This window comes from Rhamphochromis sp. 'chilingali' (genome assembly GCF_963969265.1).
Source record: "Rhamphochromis sp. 'chilingali' genome assembly, chromosome: 10".
In the NCBI taxonomy this organism is placed as follows: Eukaryota; Metazoa; Chordata; class Actinopteri; order Cichliformes; family Cichlidae; genus Rhamphochromis; species Rhamphochromis sp. 'chilingali'.
Window position 1 is genome coordinate 39,012,965 of NC_137937.1, and position 22,306 is coordinate 39,035,270.

General features: G+C 47.0%; 2 protein-coding genes across 10 annotated transcripts in view; both read left to right on the top strand.

The window, feature by feature from the left end:
• The window catches only part of slc18a1 (solute carrier family 18 member A1), a 13,745-nt gene extending 4,178 nt beyond the window's left edge, over positions 1 to 9,567 (top strand). Inside the window, exons 2-17 of the mRNA XM_080894159.1 lie at positions 1,179 to 1,277; positions 2,850 to 3,199; positions 3,434 to 3,558; positions 3,658 to 3,716; positions 3,856 to 3,939; positions 4,184 to 4,276; positions 4,684 to 4,773; positions 5,144 to 5,187; positions 6,068 to 6,128; positions 6,306 to 6,401; positions 6,970 to 7,048; positions 7,547 to 7,598; positions 8,370 to 8,433; positions 8,540 to 8,659; positions 8,734 to 8,867; positions 9,001 to 9,567. Of these exons, the coding sequence (XP_080750285.1) occupies positions 1,181 to 1,277; positions 2,850 to 3,199; positions 3,434 to 3,558; positions 3,658 to 3,716; positions 3,856 to 3,939; positions 4,184 to 4,276; positions 4,684 to 4,773; positions 5,144 to 5,187; positions 6,068 to 6,128; positions 6,306 to 6,401; positions 6,970 to 7,048; positions 7,547 to 7,598; positions 8,370 to 8,433; positions 8,540 to 8,659; positions 8,734 to 8,867; positions 9,001 to 9,105 (1,653 nt within the window). The 5' untranslated portion in view covers positions 1,179 to 1,180 and the 3' untranslated portion in view covers positions 9,106 to 9,567. The remainder of the gene's footprint in view (positions 1 to 1,178; positions 1,278 to 2,849; positions 3,200 to 3,433; positions 3,559 to 3,657; positions 3,717 to 3,855; positions 3,940 to 4,183; positions 4,277 to 4,683; positions 4,774 to 5,143; positions 5,188 to 6,067; positions 6,129 to 6,305; positions 6,402 to 6,969; positions 7,049 to 7,546; positions 7,599 to 8,369; positions 8,434 to 8,539; positions 8,660 to 8,733; positions 8,868 to 9,000) is intronic.
• Positions 9,568 to 14,743: 5,176 nt separating this feature from the next.
• Positions 14,744 to 22,306, top strand: part of LOC308404249 (uncharacterized protein) — a 42,862-nt gene continuing 35,299 nt past the window's right edge. For 7 of the 9 annotated variants that reach the window (XM_080894205.1, XM_080894206.1, XM_080894204.1 and 4 more), the window contains exons 1-3: positions 14,744 to 15,115; positions 17,606 to 17,739; positions 17,835 to 17,923. In XM_080894205.1, coding sequence (XP_080750331.1) covers positions 17,634 to 17,739; positions 17,835 to 17,923 — 195 coding nt within the window. In that variant the 5' untranslated portion in view covers positions 14,744 to 15,115; positions 17,606 to 17,633. The remainder of the gene's footprint in view (positions 15,116 to 17,605; positions 17,740 to 17,834; positions 17,924 to 22,306) is intronic. The other 2 variants (XM_080894208.1, XM_080894207.1) reach the window with 1 other exon arrangement.

The window sequence follows — 22,306 nt, forward strand, 5'->3', positions numbered from 1 at the left end:
CCATTTTGTTTTGTATATTCACAGTGTTCTTCTTGTGTATTTCACGCATGTGTTATTTTGAGATAGGTGGGGGTTATGTCTCCCCCCCCCCCCCCCGTCCTCATCATTAATGATCTAGTCCAGTATTTACTTGGGTGACTTAACCAATTAACCAGTACCTACCTGTTATATGTCAGCTGGTCTATGACGTTTTGATTGGTTATTCTGAATCTTTTTCTGTTTCCTGTCTTGTATTTAAGCATTTTTTTTACAGTGTTGTGCTATGACCCTGATGAAGGCCACGAGCCGAAACGCGTTGGTCAATTGTTAAAGTTGTTCATCTTAAGTGTTGCTGGAGTCCCTGCTTTGCTTGCTCTGTGGGTTTTGGTCCTGTTGGTGTAAAGGTCTGACAGCTTGTTGAAGATGCTATACTTTGGTGTCAAGCTGTGTTTTATGTGCAGCGTATTTTAAAAGACTCTCATTAAGGACTGTACTGCTCACAGAGGAATGAGTACACTTGTTAGTAGATAAAAGTTTCTTTCATCTCGTCACCACAACAGGCGCTTCATGTGTGACTTGGCAGATGAACTTCCTGTTGTAGCCCCAGAGGGATTTGTGTCCCGGGATCAAACCTGGGAGCTTCTGCTTATTAGGATAATGAGTAAAGCACTATGGAGCTGCCTCATGTTTTAGTAGGTACCTTCATATAATTGGCACATTAGATTAGTTAAATGGAGAGGACTGACAGGCTGTTGATGTTCAAGCTGCACAGATCCCGACAGTGCAGACAAACCTCCACGTCTGTGGTCTGCAGGCTCAGGCTGATAATAACAGCATGTTCTGCTGTTTTATTAAAGATTAAATGTGATATGAAGCAGCTCCCAGTCTCTGTGCAGCTGCTCTTATTGCTTCAGGTCCTTCAGGTCTCGCTGCAGAAACACGTGTTTGCATAACGACTGAGAAAAACAGCTGTTCTCCGGACTCTGGACAATACTCGACTAAACGCACAGTTATTGTCTGTAAATAAAGCTTTTCACAAATATTTAAATGAGTTGGTTTGAGTCATGTTTGCTTTTTCTTACTGTGGAGTTTGACTCGGGTGCATGTTTGTCTTAATTTGGTGGAGCTACATGTTTTATGAACGGTGGTTTTGGTTGATCTTGAGGAGACTGACGGATGACCGGCGTGTGTCTTTGCAGACATGGCGTTGCTCCATCAGAGTCGAGGCTCACCCAGACTCGTCCTGGTGGTGGTTTGTGTCGCTCTGCTGCTCGACAATATGCTGCTCACTGTGGTCGGTGAGTAACCGGCGCACACTCCACGAAACGACGCATCACAAAGACCAAATACCAGATTGTGAAAAATCTCTTTATACCACACCACGGGGACTCTTATAGCTGGAACTCCAGCCCTGTGTTTAGCCTGTCTTTGTTTACATTTCGCTGAACTATCTTCGTAAAAACTGTCTTCAGATGTCATTGTTCCTGCAGTTTAGTCACAGATTTGTGTGCATCGATCGCTGGTGTGGTAGGACTTGACTTAAGCGGCCAAAGAAGTGCAGGAGACTGATGCTGTCCAGCATAGCGAGTGATTTATTCACCATTTTGTGACCCAAACAATATTTACAAAGAAATAAAAAAGAAACTCAACTCTTTAATTAACTCAGTTCAAATAAACATAACTGAATCTGAATCAACAGAAATTAAGGTCAGACTGCACACAGCTACACTGACCTGGACCTCTCTCCTCAAACACCCGAGTTCTTCTGCTTAAATCGTCCACTTAACCAAACACTTTCTCCTCTGGACTATTTCACTCAGTAGGTAAGATGAACATGATCATATTCAAACGTCTGCTACTCCTCTTTACTCGCAACATAAACTCTGTGGTGGAATCAATACATATTCAATAAATCTATTCCTCCATAAACCCTCTAAAATCAACTTGATTAAATTATAAGAGTTCTTCCCCTTCTGCACTTGGTCTCTTCCTGTGACCTCAGATGAACCCAGAAGCTATAAAGCAGGAAGTAAAACTACATTTCCTCCTTTTGTTTCTGGAAGACATGTAGGTAAGGTAAGTCTAAACAATACAAATTAACAGTTGAAATAAAGAACATGTTAACTTAACAAACTTGTAGGGATTGATTTAAACCAAGATGTTATATAATCTGTAAAAGTGCAAAACATAAACCCGGGATAGTAGATGTTTGCCTGTTGCAGACGACATGTGAAATATGGTTCAATCAAAACAAGAATGTTAACTACGAATATGGACAAATGGTCCTCTCAGCCACTCTGTCACAGCTGGACTCATTCAACACTGAAGAGAAAGTAAAAACAGATCGGTTTATGCAGGTGGACAGGTGTGACTGATTACCGTCACACTGAGGATTTTCAGGGAAGGTGTGCAGCTAAGAGAATAAGAGAGGACAGTAACACTTCTAAAATCCCTGAAAGAAGAACTCAAAGGATGGAGCTGCAGCCTGAATAATAATCTGTCCACATACTTTTGGCCGTGCAGCGTCTGAGCCGATTTGTGACGCAGCCGGAAACCTCGAGGTCGACGCCGTCGTTAGCTGTTAGACTCTGCAGAGGACACACACACACACACACACACACACACACACACACACACACACACACACACCACCTCCTGACCTGGACCTTTACAGTGGGCTTGTATCTGCTCTCCTTTTTTCTCCGCTCAGATTGAATCTTCTTCGGTGCTCTTTCATCCTCATGTTTTGTCTGCACAGCTTTAAATAATTAAACATCCAGTAGGAGCTGTCTCAGATGGAGGACCACATGTTGTTGTTGTTACTGATTACGGTTACTGCCTGCTCTGAATGATCTGTCTCCGTCCTGTAGTACCGATCATCCCAACATTCCTCTACGCCATCGAGCATCCGAGTCCAGAGCCACAGACCGCCCAGCCCTCCCTGCTCCCTCTGCGCGGCCTCGATGCATCACGTCTGGGCACTGCACCCTCACGGCCCCCCTCCTCTGCCTTCAGCCTCCAGACCTCCAGACGGACCTCCCAGCGCCTCCACCTGCCTCGGCCCAGTACCGGTGCACCGGTCCAGGTTACAGGGCCGACCCTATCGGCTCTGGTGTCCCTGTTTGATAACTCGACCTTCAGCCTGACTGACGTGAGCGCCGGCACCGAACCGGCGGACCGGACCTCAGTGACCGCAGATGTGCAGGGCAACGAGACCGAAGTAGGTGGAGACCACCGATACCTGACCAGCTCATCACTTCATGATCAATAATCTATCAGCTCTGGTTCCTACTGTTCCCCTCTGTTTCCTTTCTCTTTCCTTATTTTGTTTTCTCGTTTCCTTTCTTTTGTCTCCTCCTCCTCCTCCTTGCTCTCTCTGCCCATTTCCTCACTTCTCTCTAAACCTTATTTCACTTCCTTGTTTTGGCTTGTTTCACACATTTCCTTTCCTTAGGGCTCTTCCTGTCTTCAGGACAGTTTGTTTCTGGAAGAAGAAAATGTTCGAGTTGGTTTGTTGTTTGCTTCTAAAGCTATCATCCAGCTGCTCGTCAACCCCTTCGTTGGTCCACTGACTAACAGGTAATATTATAATTAGCAGTAATAGTAGTATTGAAAGAGAACATGCAGACAGGCTGAACCTTCTTGTTCTGAAACTGAAGAATGTTTTTCTGTCTGCAGGATCGGGTATCACATCCCCATGTTTGCTGGTTTCATCATCATGTTTGTGTCAACCATCAGTAAGATGTTACACACACACACACACACACACACACACACACACACACACACACACACACACACACACACACACACACACACACAAACACACACAGGTGTGTTTTCTCTGAAGTGTGTGATCCTGTGTGTCTCTGTCAGTGTTTGCCTTCTCAGGGACGTACGCTCTGCTGTTCGTCGCTCGCTCTCTGCAGGGGATCGGCTCGTCCTTCTCCTCAGTGGCAGGTCGGCACAGAACACCTGAAGCAGCAGACAGTGTTTAACAGCACCTGTACATACACCTGTAGTCTCACCTGTACATACACCTGTAGTCTCACCCATATGTTAAGTGAAGCAACCTCTTGAGGTCATGTGACTAAACTGTTAAATGTGGCCTTGGCGCCGGAGAGTTCTCCCTGATCTAAAGGTGTGAACAGATGCGTTCGTGTTCAGGTGCTGGATGATGACATCGTGTCTTCGTGTCATGCAGGTCTGGGCATGCTGGCCAGCGTGTACACGGATGATGAGGAGAGAGGCATCGCGATGGGCGTGGCACTGGGAGGACTGGCTATGGGAGTCCTGAGTGAGTCACAAACTCAAAAAAAGTGTCACTACAAACCACGCGAGAACGTTCAGTCTGCTGATTGGCCGCGGCGACAGAAGTGGTGTATGAACGAGTCGCCCACCTGGAGAGTTTAGTTTCACAGCTCGCTGTTTGTCCACTCTCCCAGAATATGAAGCACACCTGGCTACAGGAAGCAGCTTAGCTCAGACTTGCAGCATACACCTGGTACCTGTGTCTGATCCAGGTTGCATCACGTTCACGCCATAAACTAACTGCTTCCCCAAAGGGTCTGGGCACAGCTGATTGGTCCACAGCCGAGTGTCACTGCTGCACAAATGAACTGGATGTTCACTGAATGTTGATTTGTCAGGTTTACATGATGCTGTTGTTTTAGCTCTTCATATAGTTTGTGTGTTGTGTTTCAGTCGGAGCGCCTTTCGGCAGCGTGATGTATGACTTTGTGGGGAAGAGCGCCCCCTTCCTGATCCTGGCCTTCCTGGCTGTGTTCGATGGAGGTAAACCTGGAGACGAGGCTGGTCCTAATGCAGGATGATGATGATGGGTGGAGCCCCTGTGGCGTCAGCACGTTTAGCTTTTTTTTGTTGTTTTAATGCCATCGTCATCCTGATTTACCGGAGCCGCCCTCGTGTGGCCGTTAGAGGAACTGCAGCTTTTTCAGCACATTACATCAAACACATTAAACACAGCGTGGTGCCCTTTTCATAAAATATGATCCCCTTCGACGAGACCAAATTGAAGTAAACAGGATGATGAGCTGCAGTTCAAAGTTCACAAATGTCCGGCTGACGTCACGGTGACCACGGCTTTGTTTAGACCAACCAAGGTCGCCAGCATCACTCCAGATTTTGTGTGTGTGTGTTGCAGCGTTGCAGTTGTGCATCCTGCAGCCTTCAAAGATCTCTCCTGGGGTGAGTACACTTTGAAATCCTCTCATCTGTTTATCGTGTCGAATGTCCCATTGTTCAATCGGGAAGGTCAAATGTAAATATGAGACGCATTTCGTTGGAAGCATTAAAATAATCAAACTTTAACATCTTATTATTGATTGAAATAATTCAGAGCTTCATTATCAGATGATGAGTCAGTGTAACGATGTGTTCCTCCTAACAGCGTCATCAGGAAGAAGGAATCACAGACACAGAGTAAGCTGGGAACCATTAAAAAACTGTCAAAGTTTGAGCCAAAAGTGGAGAAAATTGGGGAAAACGTCTGGAACCAGTGGGAAGAAGTAAAAGGAGGAAACTGAACTCTTCTAGATCAACATGTTTCATGCACGTTAATCTAGATGTTCTGAAATTATAAGGACAGTAAAAAAAATTTGATCCCAAAACATTGATTCTGTTCATCTGGATGTAGCGTTACATCCAGATGAACAGAATCAATGTTTTGGGATTTCCTTATCTGGATGACTGAACATCAGACATAAACATGTTTGACTTTTTCCTGGTTTCAGTGTCGCGTTTTTATTTCAAAACTGAAACAAATAAAAGGCAAAAACTGGGGGAAAAAACCCCCCAAACAAACCCAGAAACAAATGAAACAAAAACTTTGTGATGAAATCTGACAAACATTAAGAAATTTTCCACTGATTAAAATTTTCAGTGACTTAAATTTTTCAAAATAAAACATGTCGGCCGGTTTCTGAGCTAATCTGAAGCTATTATACGGATCAAAAACATCTGTTTAAAGAGCCGACGGTTCTTCTGTGCCTGTTTGAATCGCAGCTGTTCTGGGTTCTCGTTGGTTCTGCATGTTGTCCAGCTTCAGCTCATGGTTTTATGGTTTCAGAGTGTGGAGGGAACGCCGTTACTCACCCTGCTGAAGGATCCGTACATCCTCGTCAGTGCAGGTGAGGCGACTTCACCAGGTTTGTTTAGTAAAAACTGAACGTCTGCAGGTAAATCTGTCCGAGCAAATGTTCACATTAACATTTGTTTCTGCTCCACGTCTGTGCATGAAGGAGCAGCAGCAGGTGTGAAAAGTCCTGATCGTGTTGTGACTCGTGTAAATCTCTGTGCGTCTGCAGGGTCTCTGTGCTTCGCCAACATGGGCGTGGCCATCCTGGAGCCCACTCTGCCCATCTGGATGATGCAGACGATGTGCTCCCCGAAATGGCAGCTGGGTACGTTTTTCTGCTCGGGTCTGTTTGTGCCGACGCTGTAACGCTTTTCCCCGAGCTGCTGCCGTCACAGTTGATTCTGATGGTGGGTCACGGCTGGGGTCACTGTGAGGGTCGGCCGGGCGCAGACGCTTCTAACCGGACGTCCAGCCCGGCTGTTTCTGCTCTGACTTCACCACAGCAGCTCAAAAATGAGGTTTTCTGAAGGTGACCCAGGAGTTTCCAACATGAAGGCCACACTGAGCGTGCTCCTCAGGGTGTTCTGCGGTCATTGAGGTCGTTCTCATGAAGTCGCCCCCGGGGTGAGACGTTCAGCGCAGACTTTGACGTCATTCGTGAGAAACAGCCTGAGCTGGCCCGAAGAGCCAGCACCATCTTCCCTCAGCACCAGTCTGTCTCAGCTCGGTCTCTCCGTGACTTCCCTCACATCCACTCAGCAGATATCCAGTTGAGGACTCGCTGGTTGGAGACATTAAAGGAGCTACCAGGACTTTGAGGAGCAGTTGCAGAACTGAGGTCTTTGTGACTGCACCTCATACGTTGACCCTAACAGGTGTGTGCTGTGTTGCAGGTATTGCCTTCCTCCCTGCCAGCGTGTCCTACCTGATAGGAACAAACCTGTTTGGTGTTCTGGCCAATAAGATGGGACGGTGAGTACTTCTGCATCTGACCACAAGAGAGGGTTTCTCAGGGTCAGGGGTCAGCCTCGGTCTGCAGAGACGTGAAACCTCTGCACAGGGTGAAGTATCAGACCTGGTGCTTAGACACCTTCAGACTCTGAGTGAGAGGTGACCTGGCAGAGCGTGTGTCAGCACCAATAAAACACTTTCATCATAAGAAACGTTATCCCGGCTCTGTTCAGAGGAGCGTTTCAAAGTGTTTCACAGGGATTAATGAGGCAAAGGAAAACCATATCGGAGCTGATCAGCACCTCAGAGATTAAGCTTACTTCTCCGGTTTTTAAGCTTTACATTGATCCGATCCTGCTGACAGATCCCTCGGTCCACACCACGTTTCCTGGGAATCTGTCCAGCGGCTAAATCAGCAGATTAGCAGATTAACTCTTCAGATCCAGTTCAGACCTGACGCTGAAGCTTTCTGGTAAACCAGCAGCTGTAAGAGGCTGATGTCTGTTTGTGTGTCTCCAGGTGGCTGTGCTCCATGCTAGGGATGTTTATCGTTGGCATCAGTCTGCTGTGTGTGAGTACGACATCATCTCTTTGTTTATCCATCTTCCTATGATTCATCATCATCTGTCAGTCATCGATCCTTTCATCCACCCAAACACCAAACAGTAACCCATCCGTCCATCATTGGTTAATGTGGATCTGTGCAGCAGTGGGAGCAGGCGCTCCTCCTGACGCTCCGTCTGAACCCGGGGAGCCTCCCAGGAACCTGGTTTCCCAAAATAAGCTGGCATGCAGAGAAGAGCAGATTACATATTAGAGCCTCAAAGCTTCGAATGTTCCCATCGGGTGCTCTGTAAACTCTTCGTCTTCCACCGTGCACGCAGCATGAGCTTTCATAGATGACGAGTCCGTTTCTACCATCCACACCTGAGCGCACTTTTACTTTATTAGCCAGGTTACCTGTGCTGACGAGGATGCTGCCCAAACTAGCCCACCCTGCAGTGTTAGCTCCATCACCTCACTTTAAGAAGGTCCTGAGGTCAAATCCACCAGCTTCCTCCCACAGCCCAACGACCTCCCTGTTAGGATAATTAGTGGTTCTAAATGGATCACAGGTGTGAATGATCACCTCTGCTCTGACCTGTACACCTGGAACAGGCCTGAGAACCACCTGTGATCCTGATCTAAGCAGGATATAAACTGATGTTCATGTTCTGGGAAAGCCAACAGAACCCTCACTTCCTGTCATCCAACTAATCAGCATGATGAAAAGAGCCTTCATGTCAGGAAGCACACCTCGCGTTAAGCGTGATGTAACTGCGATGTTCGATGTGTGTTTCAGGTTCCCTTTGCCACCAGTATCTACGGCCTGATTGGACCAAACGGCGGTCTGGGATTCGCGATAGGTGACGTGTGAAATGTGTAACGGCATGTTGGGTCTGCACATCTGCAGTGTTTTTACTGAAACCATGAAATCAGTGACACCCTCTCACCTGTCCTGTGGTGCTTCAGGTATGGTGGACTCCTCCATGATGGCCATTATGGGCTACCTGGTTGATATCCGCCACGCCTCCGTCTACGGCAGCGTCTACGCCATCGCTGACGTGGCGCTGTGCATGGGCTTCGCCATAGGTACCACACTCACATTCGCACAGCAGAAAGGAAAAAGCCAATGATGATATTAAAATCTCCTCCTGTTGTTCCAGGGCCATCCACAGGTGGCGCTCTGGTCCAGGCCGTGGGCTTTCCCTGTCTCATGGTGTTCATCGGGGTCATCAACATCCTGTACGCGCCGCTCTGCTTCCTGTTGCGTAACCCTGCTGTCCGAGAGGAGAAAATGGTAAATAAAGCTCAGGGGTGGAGAAGAGAGTGCAGGCAGGGTGGAGCGGGTGGAGACGAGTGCAGTGAGATTGATTGGTATTCACTCCTGCATCGTGTGTGTGTGTGTGTGTGTGTGTGTGTGTGTGTTGCAGGCGATCATTGATCAGGAGTGTGTGATGCACAGGAAAAGCTACAACACAGAGAGCCGTGACTTTCCTCTGAGCGACTACAGCGAGGAGGAGGAGACGGAGGAGTGATGCGCACAAGCTCGCCAAAACGTCCACATCGTTATACGCCACCTTCGTGTCACCTTTGCACTTCCTGATCATCTAGTTGGGGGGGCTGTCAGTGATGTTTAGTTTAACTCTGACTCATGCTAAGCTACTGTGAGCGATCAGAATCAGCCGATGGTGGTTGAAGCGATCTGGATGTGAATTTCAGAATCTGTGTTTGCTGTTCTTGTGTTTCCTCCCACCTGCAGTCAAAGTGTTGAAACTGTACCTGTGTCTGACCTCTGACCTGTGTCACCATTAAAACCTGCCCTAACCTGGAGAGCAGCTGCTCACCTGTGTGTGCTTACCTGTCCATCACAGTGTCAGGCTCACAGAACTGTGTGTGTGTGTGTGTGTGTGTGTGTGTGTGTGTGTGTGTGTGTGTGTGTGTGTGTGTGTGTGTGTGTGTGTGTGTGTGTGTGTGTGTGTGTGTGTGTGTGTGTGTGTGTTTTTCATGCTTATCTTTCATTTCCTGACTTCTTGTTGCTCCTGAAAGGAACGCGGCGCTCCGTCAGCTGGAAAGGCAAACAGGAAGTGTCTGTGCAGCTCTCAGCACTTCACACGCAGCAGCGTTATCAGTGTCAGCTCAGATGTTTTGTAGTTCAGGCAGGAGGACATGCTGTCACTGTAAGCTGCTGACTCGGGTTCAGGACGTGTGTGGACCTCGAAGCCAAAGGTGAGGTCGGCCTGCTCGCTCCACCTTTTACCTGAAATCATCTCCACAGCTTCACTCTGACACGCTAAGCCTCAACGTTTCCTCACATTTCAACTCAAATCAGTGAAAGGAAGAATAATGTGGGGAGAGACGCCTCACTGCGTTACACTGCGCCCTCACAGGCTCGTGTGTGTGTAATTACATGCTGCGACAGCAGATCACAGCTGCTTCAAAACATTTCCTCCTGCTTTGAAATCTGAATAAACTCATGCAGAGCTGATCCCTGTGTGTGTGCGCTCATCAAAGGCGTGTTTGACTCTGTTTCTGATGTGGTCGTGCGTGTGTAAACAGGCAGGAAGTGCTTCACCTCGGTGTCTCTGACCCTGATTGATGGTAAATAACAGAAGAAAACATTTCAAATGTGCTGCTAATGTCCCCACAAACACGCCGCGGCGTGCGCGGGTCTCTGATCGTCCCTCGTGCGCTGACATGCTTCCTCCTGAGAGTGAAGCGTGAGCTCACTGCAGTTATCTGAAACCTTTAATGACACTTCAGCTCGTTTAATGCGATGTTTCTGATGTTTCATTGAAACTAATCTGACATCTCATTAAGCACTTTAGCTTTTCCGGGCCCGCGTACGCTTCCAGCTTTCCCACCTGTGATTGTCATCACAGCTCAATCAGCCAATAAACATTTATTCCCTGTGAATGAACGACGATAACTCCACACCGAGATCTGACTCCAGCAGGCCGTGGGCAGAGAGGTGTGTCCCAACCAGCAGCTCTGTTTTCCCCATGTCCACACTCACATGAGGCCTGAAGCTGGAAGCTGAGCAGATCTCATGTGACAGCTCAGGTCAGCTGATCCAGTTACCTTCCTTTTACAATCATCAGTTTCTACACATCTCACACCTCCAGTAAGATATGAACTCTGTATTTATTTTGTTGTGAAGTTTAGATGTTCTCCTCGTGTCTGGGTGGGCTCTCCAGCTTTCCAAACAGGTGTGTGTGTGTGTGTGCCTAGATTTAAATAGTGCTAATAAAAACAAATAAAAGCAAAGCAAATATTTCTTACATCTTGAATAACAGCGTGTACAGCAGGACATTCCTTTTTTTAATATTCATAACAAAATAATTTAGTTTGAATGAGCAGGGTCACAGTGAGGGAAACATAAAAATGCGATATAATAAGGTGCAAACAGACATTCAACAATAAAGTTTGAGTTTCTAACAAGCCTGAAAGTGAATATTTGGTGTGAGCAGCTCTCTGTCAGCTCTGTGAGGATCTTCAGTTCTCCAGACTTCCTGAAGGACAGTCGAAGCTCTTTGGATGTTTCTGCCTTTTGTTGTGTTGTTTGTCAGAATGATCTCACACTGCTGCAGTCATGCTGAGCTCTGACAGACAGAAACTCTGTGTAAGGCCCAGGTGGACGATAGATGATAACAAGTAAGACTGGTTTCTGAGTTTCACAGCTGGGGTGGACAATGTTAAGCATCAGGCTTTCAAATGAATTAAAAGTCTGTCTGGGTCTTTCATTAATTAATAGGCTGGTCTGAAAAATTGCTGCCACACCTCCCCCTCGGCCTGGGCTTCGAGGTTTCTGGTAGTTAGAATGACTCGGGGGTGTTGATTCATTTAAACTAACATAATCATCCTGCTGCAACCAGGTTTCTGTAAGGCAGAGTAAATCAATGTGTTGATCAATTATTAAGTCATGTACTAACAGAGACTTGGAGGAGAGAGACCTAATGTTTAATAATCCACATTTCACTGTTTTACTCTTTGGTTCAGATGTGGATACTGTATTGTTCTTTCTTTGTGATTGTTTATGTTTAAGTTGTTTGTTGCTGGTTTTTAGTTTGTTTTTTGTCTGTTTGGGAGCTGACACAGTCTCTATGGAGATGGGTTTTTGGGGGGGTAGCAGGAGGAGAGAAGCTGCAGAGAGGCGTGTAAGACTGCAACTCTGCTTCCTGGTCCCAACTCTGGATAGTCATATTTTGGGGGGTTTAATAAATTTGTCCATATTTCTAGAAATGAGAGCTGCTCCATCCAAAGTGGGATGGATGCCGTCTCTCCTAACAAGACCAGGTTTCCTCCAGAAGGTTTGCCAATTATCTATGAAGCCCACATCGTTTCTGGGACACCACTCAGACAATTTAAGGAGAACATGCAGCTAAACATGTTGCTCCTGGTCTGATTGGGGAGGGGACCAGAGAAAACTACAGAGTCCCACATTGTTTTGGCAAAGTTGCACACCGATTCAATATTGATTTTAGTGACCTCTGATTGGTGTAACCGGGTGTCATTACTGCCGACGTGAATTATGACTTTACTGAATTTATGTTTACCCTTAGCCAGTAGTTTTAAATTTCCCTCAATGTTGCCTGCTCTGGCCCCTGGAAGACAATTGACTATGGTTCCAGTTTAATCGGTTTGATGGTTTTTGTTTCCTTTTCAAATGATGTTCAGTCACTGTGATCTAAGAGGTTTGACTCCACCAATGACCATTGATCCTTAAACCAGTTCAATCAATCTGTTTGATCAGCTCTGCTGGAAATCTCACATCACTTATATTCAAACCAACCTGTCTAAAACCATCTCAGGTTTGTCTAAATCATAGCACGCGATGAATCAAAAATCATTTTTCATTGAAATGAATTGAATCTGACCTTGAATACAAGGAATCATAAAGAATTATGAATGTGTGTTTATTCACTGAGACCTTTACATTAGAAAGAGCTGCACCGCCCCACATGCTGCTGAGGATGTTTACTTCACTTTCACTTTTTAAAGACACACACAGGTCCATAGCAAATAAAATATATACATGCATAATACATGAGGAAGAAAAGAAAATTTAAAAAAATCCCACAGTGTGACACAATAACATAAAGGCTAGGAGGCCAGTGGCTCCATAACTTGAATAAAACCAAACTGAAGTTAGTGCAGAGAGGTTTCTGGAGTCCTTTACCCCACACATACAACTGTGCCTCGGCGTGACAGGGAGCCACTCCAACACTAACAAACATTTGCACTGCTCCACCTCGGCAACTTGAGCATCAACCTCATTCCCTCATTATACACACTGCAGTGAGTTTCTGCATGCTGCTTTCTCTGCAGCTCTTCCACAGATGAGCAGTGTACACTGGATTTGAAGAGTCCACACCTCCAAAAAAAACCCCAGAATCCCTCGAAAATAGAAATTAAAGATCCAAACATGGAAAATAAAACTTTTTTCGACCTTTCACTGTCCCATGTTTGGTCCAAACGGTCAGTCTCAGAGCCCGTCTGATGCTTGTGGGGCTGCAGTCGGCACCAGTAGTGCCCTTAATTTGGGTCGAGGATCATCCAGTGTGTTGACCGACAGCCAATTGAGCAAAGGTGTTTCCTTTGTTTTCTCCTTTAGGAGATGAGACACTGGAGTGTCCTATGATGGAAAGGAGCTGATCATAACCCCACAGCTGAACTCTGAGCAGCTTTGAAACTTTGATCAGGTCAGCACATAGCCTGTGAGGGGCTGTGTGCTGACCTGCTGCTCTCTGGCAGGTAGCTCCATGCCCTCCTGGGTTTTAATTGCACCTTAGAACACACATGCATCAACACTACAATGAGCGGGCGGAGGCAGGTTTTGGAGTCTTCTCTCACCCCCGTTCTCTGCGACCTGCTGGAGCGGGGGGGCTGGGAGGAGGAGTTGGCCGTCCGATTGGGGTCTGGAGTGTGGGGCCTCCCTGCTGCTGCGGAGTAAAGAAAAGAGAATTTGATCATTAACTTGATCATGTTTGTTAATTTAACATTAACAAACAATTAACAGCAGCCTTCTAAACGTGCTTTATACTGTAAGGTAAAGACCCTGTAATCATACAGAGGAACCCAAACAATCACATCTAAGCGAGCACTTGGAGACAGTGGGAAAGAAAAACTCCCTTTTAACAGGAACCTCTGCACCTGCCCCAGCCTTGCCGATGCTCCTCACCACATCTCTAACTCATTTCTGTTGGTCGTATCCTCAATCTCTGTTTTTCTGTCTCCACCCACCGCTCGGGTGGGGGTGAGAACGCAGCCTGACCGGTGAGCTGACAGCTTCTGGTCACTTCTGGCTCTGAAAGCCAGCATGTTGGCAAAAACTCTAAAGATTCAGAACTCTCAGAAGCCAGTGAGTGAAGTCTGGCTGGTTTCCAGTGACGGTCACTCGTTTCACTCTGATGATGGACACAGAGGTGACTACCCCCCTAGTTCTTCTTTGAAACAGCCTGTCTGCAGGTGTCCTGCTCCTGTCTGCAGACCCAGGAGGGCTCAGACCTCATTTACATGGGGTTACCACGCCCCCTGCAGGAGGACAGCAGAGCACAGGTCAGCATGCAGCTGTCAGCTCAGACAGTGATGATGCATTACCCTAGCTGATCTCATGATATCAGTGATACGAGTAGAGCAGTCAGCTGGTGTCACGGCTCCAGCAGACCTCAGTGTGTTTGCTTCGGGATGCTGAGTGCTGTGTGTGGAGTAGAGCTCGAGCTGAATTCTGTTTCCCAGCACGCTCCTGCAGCCAGAGCTCCCCTGAGGCCTTCACCTCCTCCTGGGCCTCGTGCTCCTCAGGGTGAGCTCCATCTCCAGAGCTGCTGGTAGCCTTCATGTTTCTGCCAACATGTTGGTGTGTGTGGCTCAGAGCACAGGGGAGGTCTTTGGATAACGACAGAGACTCACCAGGAGTATTAGCACTGACCTGAGATCAAAACGTTAGCAGAAACCCTGCTCCTGAGCGTGCCCCTGTTATCATCATGAGTAGAGCACATGAGCAGAGGAGACCCTTCCCCTAAAGGAAGGGCCTCCTCCTGCAGGACTCTTCTGGGGAGGAGGAGCTCCTCTAACAGCCTGTGAGCAGCAGCAGCACTCAGATCTTTAACCCTCTCTGCTCCGTGAGCTCAGCAGTGACAGCCGCTGATATTTTTTTATTAAATGTTCTTTAAGGTGGAATTCAGTTTGAGTTTACTAACTTTATAAAGTTACACGGAGGTTTTATTCATGTGTTTATTTATGCATCTTGTACAGACTCAGAGCTGCAGGTCGCCGTCTCTTTAAAAAGCCCCTCCCCCTCAGGGGTTTCATCTCAGGGGTGGGGCTCGCTGAGCTTTTCCTGGTCCCTGTTGGACAGAGGTGGACTGTGATTGGCTGGGAGGAAGATTTCCTGTGTTGATTCAAAGAGGAGGAGAGGAAGAGGAGTTTGTAACGGAGGAAACAGGAGCAGATATGGTTACTGTGAAGTGACAGAGACGAAGAGGAGAAGCAGGAGGAAGAGGAGGTCAGCAGCTCCCGTGGAGGACAGACCAGACTGATCAGAGAGCAGTAAGTACAACAACAACTCGTCCTTATACTCAGAACAGGGTATCTGTGATGTCCCATGATGCACTGCAGAGGAAACAAACCGGTGTTTCTGACTCACAGAAACATCTGTGGACAGAAGACAAAGATTTCACCACGTCTGAATCCTTCAGAGCTCCCAGACTTCCTTGGATCAGAGGCATGACTGATGTTACTGTCGTCACCACACAGCGTCCTGTGAAGCTTCCTATCTAAGTCTGAGCCCAGGACTACACCTGGTGCTCAGTTTCAGCAGGTTTTACTCTGAGCTTCATTCACCTCGATGCTTCTGAAGCAAACACAGATGTATTGGGGGACACCTGCACTTCAGACGCTTTAACATGCAGAGGAATTGAGCTACCAACCTTCTCAATAGTAGACAGCCTGCTTTACCTCCACAGGAAACTCATACTTGGTATTAAATATGTGTGGAACAAACTGAAGACTGTCAGCTTCTTTTCTTCCCCCACATGAGGAAACTCTGAGGAGGGCGTGTCAGGCAGGACAGGGTGGGGAGGAGGAGGTGCGGGGTCGAAGCAGAGCTGCAGGGGAGTTAGCTCATCCTCCACAGGATGTCCTCCACAGAGCCGCGACAGCAGATCATATAAATATTATTGACCATTCGAGTTTGACTTTGTAAAACTAAAGCTAACGTGGATCCGTCTGTTTGATCAAACTTCATGTCCACGCTTCCTTTCTCTCTCTCTGGATAGCACAGAAGACTTGTTATTGACAGCTGTAGGTGATCATGTGGTGTCGGTTCTCCTAGACTGAACTTGGACACGGTGGATACAGTATTTTACTATCTCACTTGGAACACTGTGCAGTGGTCTAGGTCTTTCCTGGCAGCTTAGTCTCATGTGGGGCACCTCAGGGATCAATACTTGGACCTCTGCTTTTGTCCCTTGGCTTTGCTCTATCTTTAGAAGGCACAAAATTATTTTCCATTTATATACAGATGATGCAAAGGTTTATATGCACCTCAAAAAGAAAAATGACTATTCCAGGTGCAAAATAACTGTCTTGAGAAAGTGAAAGCTTGGTTGTCTCTTCATTATAAAACTTTTCACAAAAACAGAGGTTTGTTCTTTAGGGCCGGGTGTCACTGGTCGGTCCTTTCCTGTGGACCCTCTGGCACTGTACGGAAAGCTCGCTGTCACCAATTTGGGTTTTAGATGGACAGTGTTTAACCTCCTAAGACCCGAACTCTTCCACAGCATGCATTTTTAATTTCTCTTTGATATTTGGGCTGATTGGGATCTTTTTTTTTTTTACCTAATTTTTGTTTCTAAGAAAAACGAGAGCCACATATGAGGATATTCGTTTAAAATTTCGATAGAACAGTAGCAGCATAATGTCCTCGTCAGTGGATATCAGGCCCTTGTAGAGCAAAATTGAGTATTTTGGTCTAAATGACCCAAAATGTGATGTCCACGGTGTGGACGCAGGTCCTAGGAGGTTAAGGTTTGACAGTCAGGTGAGAGGAGCAGCTTTTTTCAGCTCGCCAAAATAAAACCCATGTTGTCAAAGGAGGTTTTTAGAACGGTACTCCATGCTTTTATTACAACTCGGCTGGATTATTGTAACTCGTTGTATTTTGATGTTAGTCCGTCATCCTTGTCACGTCTTCAGCTGGTATAAAATGCAGCCGCACGGCTTTTAACTGGTATGTGGAGAGGTGAGCATATTACTCCTGTTTTATCCTCAATACACTGGCTGTCTGTGCATTTTAGAGTTCATTTTAAAATTCTTTTAAAATTTGTTTTTAAACCCTTAAAAGTCTCCCCCACACCGCCTCTCTGAGCTGCTGCACCTGCACACCCCCTCTGAGTCTCTTAGATCAGCTGACCAGATGTTGTCGGACGTGCCGAGGACACATCGGAGGCTTTTGCAGTTGTGGCTCCCAAATTGTGGAATGCACTGACTACAGATTAGAAAGGCCTCCTCACTCCATGTTTTTAAATCTGGTCTGAAGACCCACCTGCACGCTTTGGCTTTTAACCCAGCACAGAAATGTTCATTTTATTTGGGTTTTATTGTTTTTCTGATGTCGGTGCTCTACAGTGTTAATGTTATTGTATTTTTATTTTTAGTGTTTATATTTTTTCTTATTCTATGTTCAGCACTTTGGTTAGTGATAGCTGTTTTTAAAGTGCTTTATAAATAAAGTCAGCTTGGCTAAAAGTTTTATTTTGAAGCAATTATTTTTTTAAGGTCAATATATTTGTCCTGGATCTTTTATTGTGAAAATTAGACATGGTCGTGATCAACAGTTTTTTATTTTGAAACTTTCACGTTTTAATACAGATTCAGTGATAATCAGAGTCAGGTGACATCACACACCTGTGTGTGTGTGTGTGTGTGTGTGTGTGTGTGTGTGTGTGTGTGTGTGTGTGTGTGTGTGTGTGTGTGTGTGTGTGTGTGTGTGTGTGGTGCAAATCAACATCCTGATTGGCTGCCATCTTTCCCTCTCAGGCCCATGTGACCACTGAGCTGTTGCAGGATGAGCAGGATGCAGAGTGAGCTTGAGGGTCGCCTTGACAACCTGCTGTCACGCATCGCCGCGGAGACACAGGAGATCAAAGAGCTGGAGCAGCAGCTGACCGACGGTGAGGAGAAATCAGACCAATGAGAGAGCGGCACTCTGACTGGAGCCCTCTGATTGGTATCCGGTTAATAAATGGACCCTGGTTCTCGTCCTCAGGTCAGATTCTGGCTAACGAGGCCCTGCAGAGGGAGCTGGAGGAGGTGATCTCTGGACTTCAGGAGTACCTGCGAGGACTCAGGGAGCAGGTACAAACACACCTGATGAACCGGGGAAACGCCGTGATTATTGTCTATCGCTGGCATCATCCTAGTAATGATAATGTTTGTGTTCGGGACTTCGGAGCGAGAGAGCTCCAGTCCGTAGGTGGCGCTCTCCACCTTGTCCAGAATGGGCGGGGCTCTGTTTTTCCTTTGGAAGGTTTGATGGAAGGGCTCGAGTTGCTGATGCAGCGCCACTTGTAGATTTTTTTACAGGATTGTATTGTAGTGAAATATCTTGCTGTGAGCATCACTTCACAGCACCACAAGCCACTTTACGGTACTCCAAAAAGTTGATTCTGTTTATCTTGAAGTAGCGTTTTCAGTGGGAGAAATCACCTGGATGAGTGACGAAACGTTACTCCCACTGAAAACGCTACATCCAGATGAACAGAATCAACTTTTAGTTACCTGGATACTGAGGATGCATCAAGACATTTTAACCCACTTTAGCAAGGACTGCCTAATGCTTGTACGTCAGCATGAGCAAACAGCGGATGGCGGATTACAGGAACCACCTGAGATTCAGCCTCAGATGCCGACAGAACAGGATTACTCCTAAAAGTCTGCAAATGAGCTCTTCAGTTAAAGGCTTCCGGGCTACAAAAATCCTCCAGAAGGCACAGCATCAGCTGCTTAATGAACAGGCGAGGCAAACAAATTTTACCATCAACGTGCTAAAATCTCAAGAGGAGCGTATCTGACCGAGACTGACAATGCTTCTAGATGAGAATACTCTTAACTTCTTTGACTCTTTGACTTCACTGAGAAGGTTCGTCTTAGACTTCGTCAAGAAGTCTAAGACCAGGCAACAAATGAAGTTTGACTTACTTGTTGTACGTCGGAAACCACCGCAAAATACGGAGAGTGTCCTCAGCGGCCAGAAGAGAGAAGGATGCGACACCGAGGATGTGGACAAGTGGGTGAAGAATTTGTCTGACAGACAGCTTACCCAAACAGAGAAAATCATCCTTGCTAAAGGGCTGAATTTTGCTGTCACACCGAGACAAATCCCGCCAGTGGAACCGATCACAGCCACAGAAACAACAATTTGAAACAACAATATTGCAGAAATGGAAGCAGACCAACTACGGACGAAAGTTTCGGCCTGTCTCAGCAATGCAAAGCCCCCAGCATCCAACATCACCATGGAGGAGAGCAAGGCACTCACATCACTTAGTGATGACAACAACATTATCATCTTTCAAGATGGCGGCGCACGTAGTTGCAGCAGCTCAGTGTTCTACCGATCGATGCTATGTTTGGATAATTTTGTACGCCTTATGTTTGTTTTTGTGTTCTACCAGCCAAGCGAATAACATCTATAGCCGACATGATCTCCTCAAGATTGGAGTAAGCTACCGCGAGAGCGTGACTAGCAAATTTGTCCGCTTACACAAGATACCGGTGGAAATAGCGAGGAGTCCGGGCTCCCCATGGATTGTTATCCCTTCGGGGTGGAGGCGCAGGCGGCGTCGAGAGAGAAGGAGACGGCGAGGCTGCAGGGCCGGCGCGCTAGCCAGGCTACGGAGGCAGCCACTCAAACCACCGCTCCCCAGCCTATTCATCACAAATGCCAGATCCCTCGCGAACAAGTTGGACGAATTGAGATTGCAAATAGCAGCGAATAACTTCATCAAAGACTCATGCATCCTTCTTATCACTGAATCCTGGCTACATCAATCCATTCCAGACTCTGCTATTGAGCTAGCAGGCTATACCACACAGCGACATGACCGAACAGTGGACTCCGGTAAGCGCAAAGGAGGGGGGCTCTGTATGTATGTGAACAACAGCTGGTGTACCAACACAGTGATAATAGACCGTCACTGTTCACCGGACATTGAATATCTGACTGTTAAATGCAGGCCCATCTACCTACCTAGGGAGTTCACCGTTGTCATAATAACAGCTGTTTACATACCACCAGATGCTAATGCTAACTATGCGATCGCACTCCTGCATACAAACATCAATAATAAACAGAGCACCTACCCTGACGCTGTACATATCGTAGCAGGGGACTTCAATCACGCAGACTTAAAAAGAGCAATCCCCAAATTCCACCAGCACGTCAAGTGTGCCACTAGGGGTGACAAGATTCTGGACAAAGTTTATTCCAACATCAAAATGGGCTACAGGGCCAGACCTTTGCCACATCTGGGTCAGTCTGACCACTTGTCACTGTTTCTAATCCCTGCATATGCCCCCCTCAAGAAAACTGCTCTTACCATCACAAAGAATATTACCATATGGCCAGAGGGTGCCTCTCAGCAGCTGCAGGACTGTTTTGACAGGACTAACTGGGATATCTTTGAACATCAGGACTTGGAAATGTTCACAGACGGTGTCCTCTGCTATATAAAACACTGCATAGACACTGTTACAGCAGTCAAACGGATCCGGGCTTATCCCAACCAAAAGCCCTGGATGACCCGGGAGGTCAGGCAGCTGCTGAAGGAGAGGAACATTGCGTTCAGGTCTGGCAACAGGGATTACTACACCACAGCCCGATCCAACCTGAAGAGAGGCATCAGAGAGGCAAAGGGGGACTATAGGAGGAGGATCGAGGACCATTTGAAGAGTAATACCAGCCGGCAGGTGTGGCAAGGCATCCAGCACCTAACCAACTATAAGATCAATCTCGGAGCTGCGGACGGTGACCTGGAGCTGGCAGAGGAGCTGAATATCTTCTTCGCCCGCTTTGAGACCAGGGTACCGGAGGTATTGGAGCCACAGCAGCAACACGCCACCCATAGCAGCACCACCCTCACCCTGGAAGAGCACGAGGTGAGGCGCATGCTGCAGGCTGTTAACCCGAGGAAGGCGGCGGGTCCTGATGGTGTGCCAGGTCGAATATTGAGGGATTGTGCAGGACAGCTGGCTGGGATCTTCACCAGGATCTTCAACAAATCCCTCGCACAGGCGACTGTCCCACTCTGCCTGAAGTCCTCCACCATAGTCCCCTTGCCTAAGAAGCCCCACATCACCGGCCTGAATGACTACAGACCGGTGGCACTCACCCCAGTGGTAATGAAATGCTTTGAGAAGCTGGTCCGCAGACACATCACAGCAGCCCTGCCCCGCAGCCTGGATCCACACCAGTTTGCCTACAGAGCAAACCGATCCACGGAAGACGCTGTAGCCACAGCACTCCATGCTGCATTAACTCACCTGGAAGAGCATGGTAGCTATGTGCGGATGCTCTTCGTGGATTACTGCTCAGCTTTTAACACCATCCTTCCACACAAACTGGTGGCCAAGCTACAAGACCTGGGGCTTCCATACAGCACCTGCATGTGGATCAACAGCTTCCTCTCGGGCCGTAGACAGAGAGTCAGAGTTGGCCATCACACATCCTCAGCCCTGAGTCTCAGCACTGGCTCACCCCAGGGCTGTGTGCTCAGTCCACTGCTTTACTCTCTCTACACACACGACTGCACTCCTCGCCACCACAGCAACATCTTTGTGAAATTTGCAGATGACACCACAGTGGTGGGGCTCATTTCCAAGGGAGACGAGTCTACGTACAGAGACGAGGTGGAGCAGCTGACGTCATGGTGTAAGGCCAATAACCTCCTCCTCAACACTTCAAAAACCAAAGAACTCATAATAGACTTCAGAAGGAAAAAGGCAGAGATCCAACCACTATTCATAAATGGGGACTGTGTAGAAAGGGTGGCAAGCTTCCGCTTCCTGGGAGTCAATATAGAGGAGAACCTTTCCTGGAGTGTGAACACCTCCGAGCTGCTGAAAAAGGCCCAACAGAGACTGTACTTCCTGAGAATTCTCAGGAGGAATAACATCACACAGAGACTGCTGGTGTCCTTCTACAGAGCCACCATTGAGAGTGTTCTAACTTACTGCATATGCATCTGGTACACTAGCTGCACAGGGGCTCAGAGGAAAGCACTCCAAGGGATCATTAACACCGCCCAAAAGATCACTGGCTGCCCTCTCCCCACACTGGAAGTTCTACACAATGCCCACTGTTTTAAAAAGGCCCAAAACATCATAAAAGACACCTCACATCCTGGCCACTCCCTGTTCGAACTGTTGCCCTCAGGCAGACGGTACAGGGCAATCAGAGCAAGGACTAATAGACTCAAACACAGCTGTTATCCAACTGCAATAACACATCTGAATACTACAAAAAAATGTCCATCACGCCACTCTTGTGTTAATCTATGCACGGTCTGAAGCATGTGTGTGGGAATGTATGTGAATGTTTTACTGTTATATCTTATTAGTATTTTAAGTATTCTATCTATTTTATTTATTGAATTTTATTGTTTTATTTATATTTTGATATTGCTAGGGATGATGCAATGATCGGGGACCATTCTTAATTTCGTTGTTCTCATGACAATG